Source organism: Melitaea cinxia, chromosome 25 (assembly GCF_905220565.1).
Source record: "Melitaea cinxia chromosome 25, ilMelCinx1.1, whole genome shotgun sequence".
Classification (NCBI taxonomy): domain Eukaryota; kingdom Metazoa; phylum Arthropoda; class Insecta; order Lepidoptera; family Nymphalidae; genus Melitaea; species Melitaea cinxia.
The window spans coordinates 2,268,036-2,282,308 of record NC_059418.1 but is presented as its reverse complement, the minus strand read 5'-3'; the positions used below and the strand labels follow the sequence as shown (position 1 = coordinate 2,282,308).

The 14,273-nt window shown below is 39.4% G+C and overlaps 1 protein-coding gene across 1 annotated transcript in view; it reads left to right on the top strand.

The window, feature by feature from the left end:
• The window catches only part of LOC123666296, a 69,798-nt gene extending 55,764 nt beyond the window's left edge, over positions 1 to 14,034 (top strand). The window contains exons 8-15 of the mRNA XM_045600454.1: positions 625 to 710; positions 1,122 to 1,295; positions 1,921 to 2,028; positions 2,783 to 2,956; positions 4,697 to 4,801; positions 7,511 to 7,612; positions 9,858 to 12,444; positions 12,478 to 14,034. Of these exons, the coding sequence (XP_045456410.1) occupies positions 625 to 710; positions 1,122 to 1,295; positions 1,921 to 2,028; positions 2,783 to 2,956; positions 4,697 to 4,801; positions 7,511 to 7,612; positions 9,858 to 12,444; positions 12,478 to 13,430 (4,289 nt within the window). The 3' untranslated portion in view covers positions 13,431 to 14,034. The remainder of the gene's footprint in view (positions 1 to 624; positions 711 to 1,121; positions 1,296 to 1,920; positions 2,029 to 2,782; positions 2,957 to 4,696; positions 4,802 to 7,510; positions 7,613 to 9,857; positions 12,445 to 12,477) is intronic.
• The last annotated feature ends 239 nt before the right edge of the window (positions 14,035 to 14,273 follow it).

Sequence of the window (14,273 nt, the reverse complement as noted above, 5' to 3'; positions counted from 1 at the left end):
TAGGTGGGCAAACAAGCGTACGGCTCGCCTGATGGTAAGCGATTACCGTAGCTTATAGACGCCTGCAACACCAGAAGCATCGCAAGCGCGTTGCCGACCCAATCCCCAATTCCCCCAGGAGCTCTGGTCACCTTACTCACCAACAGGAACACAATACTGCTTGAAAACAGTATTATTTAGCTGTGGTCTTCTGTAAGGTCGAGGTACTACCCCAGTCGGGCTGCTCCATTTTTTGAGCAGGAAATTCCTGCTGTGCCCTACCTCAGTTAGTTAGTTATTAGTACATTTATTGTACTAATAATACATGTATGTTAATGATTAATAACTTTAGTAACCAACTCGTGCATCGATATACCAGTCCACATTCATATCATATCATATACTAGAAATTGATTACATATTAATAATTTATTATTTTGTGTTTTTTAACTCATTAAAATCAGAATAATATTGTTGATTCCAACTAGATGCATCAGATGCTTATTTATAAAAAAAAAAAAAAAAAAAAAAAAAAAAACAGACAGAAAATTGGACGTAGTAGTTTTGCACAAAAGGAGTTTTTAGTTTTGCTTCAGTAAAAAATCTGTCCTGTATAGTATTTCATGCAATTTTTTTTTTTTCTAGGATATGATTCGCGCGGTCTGGCGTTTCTCGTGCTCTGGAACAACCAGCTGACGAGGAACTGCGCACATCATCTATCTAAATTATTGGTAAGTTCAGGTTTAATTATATTTATTTGTGCGATTGTGGGGTTGTGTTTGTGTGAAGTGTGTGTCTGTGCGTGCGCGTTCGTCGTGCGCGCGCCTTGCGTACGTCGTGCGTGCGTCTCGTGTGCGACCTGTATGCAATTTGCGTGTGTTGTGTCGGCGTTTTGCGTGCCTCTTGCGTGTGTCATGTCGGTGTTTTGCGTGCCTCTTGCGTGTGTTTTGGTGGCATTTTACGTTTATCGTTTGTTCTTCGTGATTGTCGTGCGTGCATTTGTGCATGCGTGTGTGTGCGCGCGAGTCAGAGACTGCAGAGAGAGCATTGTTGATCAAGTCGACAGATAGTGTGATCACAAACAGACCATATGTTCATAATACTATTGGACATCATGACATATGTTGACACGCCTGTCGCAGCGCTCGTGCCCGTCGCTGTGCGTGCTGAACGTGGGCCGCAACGCGCTCGGCGCGGAGGGCGTGCGTGCGCTGGCGGAGCGCGGCGCGCTCGTGTCGCTGGGCCTGCAGGCGGCGCGCCTGGCGCACGACGCGCGCGCGCTGGCCGCGCTCATCCGCGAGCACACGGGCCTGCAGGTGAGCGGGGCGAGGGGGCGCGGCGCGCGTCACACGCACACGTCGACACAGCGACACATCGGCGCGCTCGTGTCGCTGGGCCTGCAGGCGGCGCGCCTGGCGCACGACGCGCGCGCGCTGGCCGCGCTCATCCGCGAGCACACGGGCCTGCAGGTGAGCGGGGCGAGGGGGCGCGGCGCGCGTCACACGCACACGTCGACACAGCGACACATCGGCGCGCTCGTGTCGCTGGGCCTGCAGGCGGCGCGCCTGGCGCACGACGCGCGCGCGCTGGCCGCGCTCATCCGCGAGCACACGGGCCTGCAGGTGAGCGGGGCGAGGGGGCGCGGCGCGCGTCACACGCACACGTCGACACAGCGACACATCGGCGCGCTCGTGTCGCTGGGCCTGCAGGCGGCGCGCTTACCGTGACCCGTGAGAAAAAATAAAAAAATAAAAGTGGGATGAAATCGGTAATACAGTCGCTTATCAGTTATATCGTGACCGAAGAAAATTAGGATTCATATAAAATTCATATTTGAATAATCTTTGCTCCTAAAGATAATCTACAATTTGTCCATCTACATTTAAGTTGTTATATAATATTTCCTTTGTGAATAATAACCCTATGTTTTTCTATTTCCAGAGGCTAGATCTCCGAGAGAACAAGTTCGGCGTGTCTGGCTTGCAAGCAATATTGAACGCTATGAAGGAGAACACAACATTAACACAGATCGACCTTGACGATCCGCCTGTGAGTACAATTATAGTAGCTTGGTACCCATATAGGGAAAGTATTTTTATACAGTTTGTGTAAAACACAAATCGACATGATAATATGCGTTTACTATGTCGTAGCTCTGACTTACTCACCGCAGAAACACAATACTACTGGATAGCAGTAATAATAATAAAGTCGCCCAGTAATGCTCCTAATGTGGTGCAAGCACGTTCCTCGGAGATTGGATAATTTATTCAACACAGGAACACAACACACACACACATCAGCCTATCGGAGTCCACTGCTGGACATAGGCCTCCACAAATTCGCGCCAGAAATGTCGTGAACTCATCTGTTTTGGCTATAGTCACTACGCTGGGCAGGTGGGTTGGTGACCGCAGGGATGGCTTTGTCGCACCGTCTTCGATCTGCGTATTTCGTTAGCTGGGCTATCCCGCCACCGGTCGGCTTTTTAAGTTCCAAGGTGATAGTGGAACTGTGTTATCCCTTAATCGCCTCTTACAATACCCACGGGAAGAGAGGGGGTGGCTATATTCATTATTGCCGTAACCACACAGCGTACACATCACTACTTGAAAGCAATGCTATTTGTCTATTATCTTCTGTAAGGTTGATACCCCAGTCGGGCCACTCCTAGATTTGATTAAGATATTCCATACCGTATTCTTCTCTTATCAAAGTATTATCACTAAAATATCGGAACTTAATTACAACAACACTTACGTCACTGATTTATTAAAATCTCAATAATACATTTCTTTTACAGGAAACAAACAATTCGTCAGTGAACGCGCAATCGTGCACCGAAGCGGCGACAATGGCGCGACTGCTAAGCGATATAAGAGCGATATGTCGCAGGAACGAGACGGCCACGACAACGGCGCCAGACAGACTGCTTAGGAAGATAAGTTTAACGTGCCATACATCTCCCACGCCCAAGGTAATCCATGATTGATTGATACGGTCCGTAACATCCCACTGCTGGACATACGCTCCTAGTATAATAAAGGGTCGAAGTTTAAACTACCACCTTGCTCTAGAGTCGCTTGGCGGAGGTGATTTATACTTATGAATATTACAAAAGGAAAAGCATTAAGTTACTTACCTTACGAACAGACGACTGTGTGTGTATGTTATAGATATTATAGAATTATTAAGTTCAATTGCCCAGCCAGCCCAGCGTGATGACTGTGGGCAACATACATGAGTTTACGCCTTTTGGTGCTAACTTATGTCCAGCAGTAGACTGCAACAGACTGAAATGATGATGATGATGATGATGAAGATGATGATTAAGTTCAATTTGCTGGTTCGATTCCTAAGCATCATGAAAATAGTAGTCTTGCCTTATATACAGCGTGTTATTAAACTGGCGTCCGTCCTTGGTCCGTAACTTAAATATGCAACTTACTTGCCCTAATGCTCGAATAAAAATATTAAAATTAGTTAATAATAATAATAATAATAATAATATCTTTATTTCACAAACTTAGAACTATATTATAATGATAATGTGGCAACAATATCAGAAGTAATGAGATTAGCATCTGTAACCGAACTAGGCAATGGCCTGTATTTCGGCTATCAGCACCATTCCCTTCCAGTAATTATTTATTATACGATAATAGGTGCCAGGAAATATATATCTTATACATTCATTTAATATTTATTACTTTTATTAGTTTTTAAATAATTATCATTTATTAAATGACCGTCCTGTGAACTTTAGTGTCGCGTCAATGACCGAGTCACCTGAGTCTTACGGTTAAGTAGGTTATTTATAGCAAAGTTTCCAATCTTCGTCTCTTCAACCTATTTTTTCAAATTTGTCAATTTTAAAGTATAATTTCGAAAGGACGCCGGTTTAATAACACGTTGTATAAATCAGACAATGGGTCCAGTAACTTCAATCTTAATCTTGTATGGTATATGTATTTTTTTTTTACGGTTCGCCTGATGGTAAGCGATTAACGCGATATAGACGTGTGCAACACTAGAAACATCGCATGCGCGTCGTCGACTCCATCTTCAGTTTCCCCCAGGAGCTCTGGTCACCTTACTCACCACCAGAAACACTGCTTGAAAATAGTGTTATTTAGCTGTCATCTTCTGTAAGATCGAGGTACTTCCTCAGTCGGGTTGTTCCTCATAGCTCAATTAAATATATTTCAAATGTAATATTTTTAGTAATTTATAATTAGTGATTGACATTCAATTCTTGGATTTTTTATTGTTATGGATCTTTGAGTTTATCTAAATAAATGACAATGGAAAATTTACTTTGGTCCCGGTTGTTATCATGTACACTTGATAGCGATCGTTATTCCCAGTAGGGTATATATCCGCCAACTCGCATTCTCCTACCCGAGTAGATTTCGTGTTCCTTAGAAGGACCGGACAGGGCATGCCTTATCTGGACCGGATAAGGTATGTAACGCATATGATTCGTATGATTAGATGTGATTTCCTCATCGGGTCATTTCTACTCGGGTACATGGGGGAGGCTCAGTAGTGGGATATAATTCTGCAGCATAATTCGTATGATTCGATGAGGTTTCCCGATCGGGTCATTTCTACTCGGGTACATGGGGCAGGAGGCCCAGCAGTGGGATACAATTCTGCAGCATGAGAGTAGGGAACGTTGTCGGCTCGTGTGAACTAATGATACAATGCCCCGCAGTGGGCGGCCCCGGAGGAGGCGCGCGCGCGCCTGCGCTCGCCCGCGCCGTCGCCCGCGCCGTCGCCCGCCGGCTCGCCCGTGCCCGCGCCGCACTCGCGCTTCTGTGTACGTACGCGCGCCCCACCTTACCCACAATATATATGTAATGCCCATTAAATATATATATATATATATATATATATATTAATCAATCATCATTACAGCCTATACAGTCCACTGCTGGACATAGGCTCAAGTTTACGCCAAAAATAACATGAACTCATGTGTTTTGCCCATAGTCACCACACTGGGCAGGCGGGTTGGTGACCGCAGTACTGGCTTTGTCGCACCGAAGACGCTGCTGCCCGTCTTCGGCCTGTGTATTTCAAAGCCAGCAGTTGGATGGTTATCCCGCCATCGTTCGGCTTCTTAAGTTCCAAGGTGGTTGTGGAACCTTGTTATCCCTTAGTCGCCTCTTACGACACCCACGGGAAGAGAAGGGGTGGCTAAATTCTTTAGTGCCATAGCCACACAGCACACACACACATATATATATATATATATATAATATATATATATAAGCATATAAAATCTATGAATCCAAGAGTCTTAAAAGACACCCATAAGGTTCTTTATAGTTCAAGCGAACACTTAAAAAGAAATTAATATTATTAAAGGATTAAGGAAATACGTAATGAATAGATTAGAAATAGAGTTTCCTTACATATATATACTGTTTTTGTCTGTATTTTATAACTTAACTACCACTATATGTCTGAAATTGTAAAATATTATCTGTTTCTGTTTTATAAATTTCATTTCATTTCATTTAATTTATAATTATTTTTTGTATATTGTGGTAAACAGTAAAACTATAATTGCGTTGCTCTGAAAAGGGAGGTTTTTTTATTATATTTATCATATAAACTAATTTTACAAAATATTATTTAATATTAAATTGTTTACAAACTAACCTGAAAAAAGAAACAACATTTAATGCTATGGTTTCACCAGTTGTTAATAATCACTATTATTTAAATATTTACAAGTACTATATAATTCTCACAATCATTTAATATTGAAAAACAGCTCTATTGCAACCTATTCACACATCAAATATACATCAAAGAACAATTACAAATTATAACTACTTGAATAAAGTGTCACGCACTTTGTTTACATATATATAAGCATATTTATATCTCTCATGGCCAACTTTGGACTCACCATCGAATTAAAAACAATAAGCTTTTTTTTTTTAAAAAAAAAACCCTTAGCTATATACCCTTTGAAATAACTAGTGGTCGCCCACTGGTAGAAATTCGAACATAATCTATATATTAATACGTGAAGCAAAAACTTTGTACCCCTTTTACGAAAATTGCGCGGACGGAGGAGTATGAAATTTCGCACACTTATAGTTCATATAGAGGAGGAGTGCAGAATGCTAATTTTTTTTTTTAAATCATGCATAAAAATATATTAAACCAATTAAAAAAAAACATTACTCACACTACCATGTATTTGACACACACACACGCATGTTATACACTTGTTGATTGTCAAAGTCTAGTCAAATTGAAATATTTTAAAAAAGGTTCTTAATTTTCATAAATTTTTGTTATTCTTAATTTTTTTTTTTTTAATTATGGATGAATTTCGACCTCTGGGCGAGCACTAGTTAATTTAAATGTTTGTTTGTTGTAATAATAAACAACTACTCGTACTGTGTGGCTACGGTACTAAAGAATATAGCCACCCCCTCTCTTCCCGTGGGTGTCGTAAGAGGCGACTAAGGGATAACACAGTTCCACTACCACCTTGGAACTTTAAAAGCCGACCGGTGGCGGGATAACCAACCAACTGCTGGCTTTGAAATACACAGGCCGAAGACGGGCAGCAGCGTCTTCGGTGCGACAAAGCCAGTACTGCGGTCACCAACCCGCCTGCCCAGCGTTGTGACTATGGGCAAAACACATGAGTTCACGTTATTTTTGGCGTTAACTTGTGGAGGCCGATATCCAGCAGTGGACTGTATAGGCTGTAATGATGATGATGAATGATGAATAATAAACAAGTATATAAGTAAGTAAATAGTATATGTGCGTGTTTGTCAAATACGTGCTGGTGTGTTAATTATTTTTCTATTGATTTAATGTATTTTGTATGGATAATTAAGAACAAATATTAGCATTCTGTGTCAATTATGCGTCACTTTGTTTTTCGCGATGGACTCCCGAACTACTTAACCGATTTTAATCAAATTTACACATCGTGAGCAGTTTGAAAAGAAAGATAAGCTAAACTATAATTGCTTATTGGTAACTTGCTTGAAAAATAAGCTATATTTTATTTTAATATATGTAATTATTAAATAAGTAAGTAAATATCTTCTGTGTGGTTACGGCAGTAAAGAATGTCGCCACCCCCTCTCTTCCCGTGGGTGTCGTAAGAGGCGACTAAGGGATAACAAGGTTCCATAACCACCTTGGAACTTAAGAAGCCGACCGATGGCGGTATACCCATCCAACTACTGTCTTTGAAATACACAGTCCGAAGACGGGCAGCAGCGTCTTCGGTGCGACAAAGCCAGCCCTGCGGTCACCAACCCGCCTGCCCAGCGTGGTGACTATGGGCGACACACATGAGTTCACGCTTTAGGGCGAACTTGTGGAGGCCTTTATCCAGCAGTGGACTGCGATAGGCCGAAGTAATGATGATGATGATAATGATATGTAATTATTATATTTAAGAAAATGAAAATAAGGCGATATGAAGTTTGCCACGTTTGCTAGTTTTATATATATGTCTCAAACGTTATATTATATTTTCCAGGTCATACCAGTGACCGCAGACAAACAGCCCCAGAGTCCCAGTCCGAACACGACTATCAAAGCCAGCTACTGCCCCACACCGTCTCGTTTCAAAGTTGTACAGGTAATGTTTTATTCTCGTAATTCCATAAAATAAGTCTGTGTGTACTTATGTACGCACATAAGAAGTTATACTTCATTGTCTAGTTAACTTCACGTTGATGACTTCTTCGTTGACTAGCTAACTTCAGGGTGTCGGTTTTTCGTGATGGTGTGCGCGCGGATCGTAAAAATTTTCATCATTTTTCCCTACGGCGCTAACAGAAGTATAACTTCAAAAATCTTTTTACTACTAAACACATCAAGTTTTGTATTTTTATAACAATTATAAATAACGGTGTTAAAATGTTCGTACGAAAGGTGTTATAATTAATAGTTCTGTAACATTTAAGCTTTATTAACCGACTTTCAAAAAAGGAGGAGGTTCTCAATTCGACTGTATTTTTTTTATTTTTTTTATGTATGTTACATCAGAACTTTTGACCGGGTAGACCGATTTCGACAAATTTTGTTTTAATCGAAAGGTGGTGTGTGCCAATTGGTCCCATTTAAATTTATTTGAGATCTAACAACTACTTTTCGAGTTATATCTAATAATGCGTTTTTACTTGACGCTTTTTTCGTCGACCTACGTTTTATTATACCGCATAACTTTTTACTGGATGTACCGATTTTGATAATTCTTTTTTTGTTGGAAAGAGGATGTCCCTAGTTTTGTACCATGATAAGGAAACCAGGATCTGATGATGGGATCCCAGAGAAATCGAGGGAAACTCTCGAAAATCTGCAATAACTTTTTACTGAGTGTACCGATTTTGATAATTTTTAATTTAATCAAAAGCTGATGTTTATCATGTGGTTACATATAACTTTTATCGAGATCTGATAACGACTTTTTGAGTAATCTTTGATAATGCGTAGTTACTTGACTATTTTTTGTCGATCTACGTTGTATTACTCTTCGATGTAATTGAAGTCGGTTTTTTTTCGTTTGCGAGCAAACACAATTATTAGCGTGTAAAGTATGAGAAAATTTAATGAAATTATTCTCTTACTAGCGACCCGCCCAGCTTAGCACGGTTAACAAAAACCATCAGTGTTCCTCTACTACATTATGTATGTACTATACATATAAACCTTCCTCTGGAATCACTCTATTTACTAAAGAAAACCGCATCAAAATCCGTTGCGTAGTTTTAAAGATCTAAACATACAGACAGCGGGAAGCGACTTTGTTTTATACTGTGTAATGATTCAAACTATATGAACATAAGTGATCATTCACTGATGACGAAATACAATCATATATTGATTGTATTACATCTGTCACAATTTTTAACAAACTTCCAAAAATGGATGTTCTCGTTTCGATTGTATTTTATTTTTATTTATGTTATTGCTTACTTGTTTTATCTTTTGACCGGGTGTGGACAAATTTCAATAATTTTCGTTTAATCGTAAGGTGATGCGTGTCACGCGGTCCCATTTAAATTTATTTGACATCTAACAAGTGCGTTTCCAATTTTATCTAATAATGCGTATTTACTTGACTAATTTTTCGTCGATTTACGTTGTATTATACCGTGTAACTTTTCATTGGTTGTACCGATTTTGATAATTCTTGTTTTAATCGAAAGCTAATGCTTGTATTGTAGTCCATTTTAAATTTTATTGAGATCCGGTGACTACCTTTTTGACCACGCATATTTGCTTAACTATTTTTTTCATGTACTGTTGTATTTACTTGTCGATGCTTTTGAAGTCGGTTTTTTCGTTTACAGCAGCAAACGAAAAAACCAAACAAAGCAAACTTAAACGAAACATTAACAGTTATTATATATATATACATTTTTTTTTTATGTATGTTCGGGGATAACTCCGTCGTTTATGAACCGATTTTGATAATTCGTTTCGTTGGAAAGGAGATATCCCTAGTTTGGTACCATGATAAGGAAACCAGGATCTGATGATGGGATCCCAGAGAAATCGAGGGAAACTATCGAAAAGCCGCATAACTTTTTACTGGGTGTACCGATTTTGATGATTTTTAATTTAATCGAAAGCCGATGTTTATCATGTAGTCACATTTAAATTTCATCGAAATCTAATATTGTATTAATTAATTGAAGGCGGTTTTTCTTCGTTTGCCTGCAAACACAATTATTATAATATAAATTTTCTTTACACATATCTTATCCAGACTAAAACAGGCATAAAAAGAAGAACAATCCAATTCATTTGTTAGTTGGGCGCGTTAAAACATTTTGGTGATTCAAATTTATTTATATAATTGTATTTTTCTTTTACAGGTAGCAGAACCGCCACAAATACAAGTAACACAGCCAGCAAGGAACTCTCCATCGAGATTTTCCGTTACGAGGAATTACGATTCCATCTATAATCCCACGTTACCACCGACATCCCCATCACCGTCCCCATCGCCATCCCCGTCTTCATCACCCGCACCGGAACTACCGGGTGATAAAGGTGATCGACTATCATCAAGCGATGATGATAAAAAATCGAGTAATTTAATTGAGAAAGTAATTAAAGATCGAGTAAAAGTTGACGATACTTTAACACCGAAAGATAAAATTGTAGATAAAGATGAAGAAATAAAAAAGATAGATAGCGTTGATACATTTAAAGATGTAAAACAAGAATTTGTTGTCAGTAAAACGGTTGTTGTTCCGAGAACGGAAATACGGGATGTTGTCACACAAACAGATGTAGCTGTGACAAAATTTAACGTCGAAGCTGATTTGGAATCTGAATTCAGTAAAGATGAAGCTAAAGATGATAACAGTGACAGAGTCAAGATTGAAAGCGTGGTCAGTAATACTGATCAAACCAATAGCAAAGAAAACGAGAAACAATCTGTAAATACGTCAATATCTGTGATAATTGAACCTGATCTAAGTGATAAACTTAATCTAGGTCCCGAAATGGCTGAAAATACAGTACCTAAAGTTATTATACCGGAACGAATAGAAGCCGTTTCCGGTAGTGACGCAGTTCTAAGTGATGTGAAACATCATAGTGATGCGAACGTTTTTAGTAAAAATTCGTTGAACAACGAAAAAGTTTTAAAAGACATTGGTGATCTTAGCAATAGTGAAAAACTCGTAGTAACTAGTGAAATAAACAGTGGCATAAGTGATATACACGACAAGTGCGAAGAAATGTCTCATACTGAGACCGTAGACTTTATTGGTGATGATAAAGTAATAAAAAGTGAAACGAAAATAGTTAAAAGTAGTATAGATATTAGTGATAACGTTCAAAATGAAACAACTGTTGCAGTTAATGAAAATAGTGTAACCAAAGTACATCGCGACCAAAATGTAAATAGATTAGATGATAAGGGAATAGCAATAAATCAAATTGCAGCAATAACTCACGATTTAGATAACATACTACAGGAAATGAATGATCTGTCATCTAAGAATAGAAATACTGATTTAGTTATAGACAACAATGTACCTGCTCTAGATAGGGATAGCGTAGTTTTAAAGAAAAATAAGAGCGAATCTAGTTTAGATAGTCCTGATCTAGAAGTTTCTAGATTGATGAGGAAGCCGGTCAGTGCCTTTTGCGACAGTAGTTCGTCGTTAGAAATATCTGGAAGCTCGGTCGAGAGTCTTATTATCGACAGTCGCGTGAAAGCGAACGATTGTATGCGGACGATGTCGACGGAAAGCAGCGTCGAGTCGACCAGTGATGTGACGCCAGTTAATTTAAATATATCAATAAGTTCGAACGAGAGCGTCTCCCCGATTATTTTTAATACGAAAAAAATTCACGGGTCACTGTCGAGTCTGGAGGCCAGTGTCAGTTCAGTGGACTCGGCGCGGACTGAGAAAATTATGGTGACGTCTGCTGATTCGGGCATAGAGTATTCCTTGCAGAATCCGTCTGAGATTAAGGAGGATAGTTCGTCGAACGAAGGCACCTTGACTTGTAGTTCGAGTTTGAAGGAGTCTGTTAAAAAAGATGCGCAGCAGACTTTGACATCTCCCAAGAGGACGTCAAGTCTGTTAGACGTCCCAGCTTTGAAGTCTAAAGGCTTAGAAAAGATGAGAAAGATCTCGTGGGTGGCGCCGTCGGCCAGTTTCCATTTACCGAAACCGGAGGAGAGGATCGAGTACAAACTACCGAGCAATTTAGAAAAATTGCTGAGTCTCTTCCAGCATCCGAGCAGTCTGTTTTCTAGAAATAGTGACGATGAGAAAAAGTCGACATCGAGCACTCCGCCTAGGAAAGATTCATCTTTGACTAGTTCGTTTTGGTCATGGGGGAGCATTACGGATAAAAACGACAAAGATGATACAGATAGTCTATCAGAGGCGACAGATTCAACTCTGTCAGAAAGGGTCCAAGTATCGTTCGTCGACGAGTCGTTTTCTAGAAAGCTCGACAGTAAAACGCCATCCACAGACACAGATAACACATTAAGCGAGTTCCAGACTTTCCCGACGGGGGAGACCAGAGTTACCGAAACCACCGATGACAATTTAGTACAAAAATGTTTAGCTTTAAGCGATAATTTAGACGCAGGTGATGATCAGCCGTGTGATAATATAGATCTCAATGAGCCCAACGACTTGAATAACGTATACGATAACCGGTCTGGACCGGAAACGGCGTGTAGTGTAGCTACGTTAGTTAAGTTAGACGACGATAAACCAGACGCTTGGCCCCGGACGTTTGCGTCGGTACTGAAATCGTCCGGCTCGGAGAATTCTTTAGAAAAACAGACCAGTCCGGAAGCCGGACATCCGGTAGATAAACTGCCCAGTAAAATAATACGAGGTATCAAGGAAAATATAAGTCCTGAGAATACTTTAACATCAAGCATAACTACAGCTTTAGCAATGGATCTCGCAGATCGGCAAGGTAAGAGCAAGGCAGTAGCGATTCCATTGATAGACAAGACTGAACCAAAAGTTGAAGATATTAAAGTCCAAAGCGATTTAGCTCCAATTGCAACGATTGACGAAACTAGCGACATAGCCGCTGACGATCTAATACAATTAGCTTACATCGATGACGCTAAAGTTGACGAGAGAGTTGTGGATATTGGGAAAAAATTAGACGCAGAGAAACAGGAATTGTGCAATGTTGATTTAGGAAAGGACGCCTTATCCTACCTAATGTTCGAAAATCAAGAATTTGAAACGACGCAAGCGGAAAAATCGCCGCAGGGATCCCTTGCGCAGGAATTGAGAGATGCGGAGATAAAGGAAATGTTGGATTTATCACCAGAACTGGTGATCGACGAAGCGGTCGAAATACCGGAGATATTTACAGTCGAAATTAAAGGTAGACGGAGTTCGCCTATCATACCCGAAAGGGCTAAACTTAAAAAGTCGAATTCGCTGGAAGATTTGACGAAACGGCCCGTTTTAGAGGAAAAGGATAGTCCCAAATTAAAAAGTATAGCCTTCAAAGTACCAGAGAGTACTACACCGAGAGACATACCAGAAAGAAAATCGAAATTACGAAGTCGAAGCGGTTCAAGCCCTAAATCTTTACCGGAAAGCTTAAATAAACCTTGTCCTCTCGCAAAAATGGACTCGATTTTGAGCAAAAAGAAAAAGAAAGTGTCTTCACTGGGCAAAATGGCGAGAGATTCCCTTCTAGCATTAAATATGAGTGAAGAAGAGATTGCGGAATTTAGAAGATCGTATAAATTAACATCTGTTGAGAGTTTAAGGTCCTTGGAATCGGTTTCCGAGGACGCCAACTCTCAAAGCGGGACTTCCTTCGATTCAAGATGTAAAGCTTGTTTGAGAACGTCGCAAGAGAGTCTCATGTCCCTGGACTCGATAACAGAAGATTGTAGATGTATAGAAGACTGCGAGAAACGACAGAACAGATGAACAAACTTGCGACACTACTGCGACACTTTTGTCGCTTACGGGTATAGCTTGGTGGTTTCAAATATGAATAAAAAGTTCATTTCTAGTATTAAAACATATTGCGGTCGAATATTTATTATTGTATATTTGTACAGATGTATTATGTCGGTTCAGAAATTTTATATGATTGAAAAAAAAAAAGTGTTTCGCGCGCTTTCACCATCGACGGTATTTGAACAGCGTTCGATAATTCGAAATTTAAAATTGTGGAACGGTTTTTTAAATTTTTTAGAATACGATTCGAATTTTTTACAAATATATCGGTTTATATTTTCGAAATTCAAATACCGTCGGTAGGAAAGATTTGGCTTTGCGGATGAAAAAATTAATATATTATATATCGTCGCCATCTTTGATTCGCGGCTTTAATGATGTAACTCGTTATATTTATCGATAGTCGATATATCAAATTGATGTATCGAAATTTATTCTCTTGAAATTAATTAAAAAAAACACGTTGTAATTATATAATAAAAAATGTAGAATTGAAATAGTATGTTTCAGACAAATTCTCATTAACTGTCACAGTTTTATTTAAATAGACGAATAAAATATGTACTTACAAGAATTATTTTTTATTTTTCCTATTCATTATCTATACAAATAAATAAAATTGGAGTGTCTGTTTGTAATATTAAAATATTAGCTTTTTACTAAATGCATATGGATGTATAGATGGTACATATACCAAAATAATATTTTTTACAATTTATGTCTGTCTGTCTGTTTGTTCCGGCTAATCTATGAAACCGCTGGACCGATTTTGATGAGGCTTTCACTGGCAGATAGCTGATGTAGTGAGGA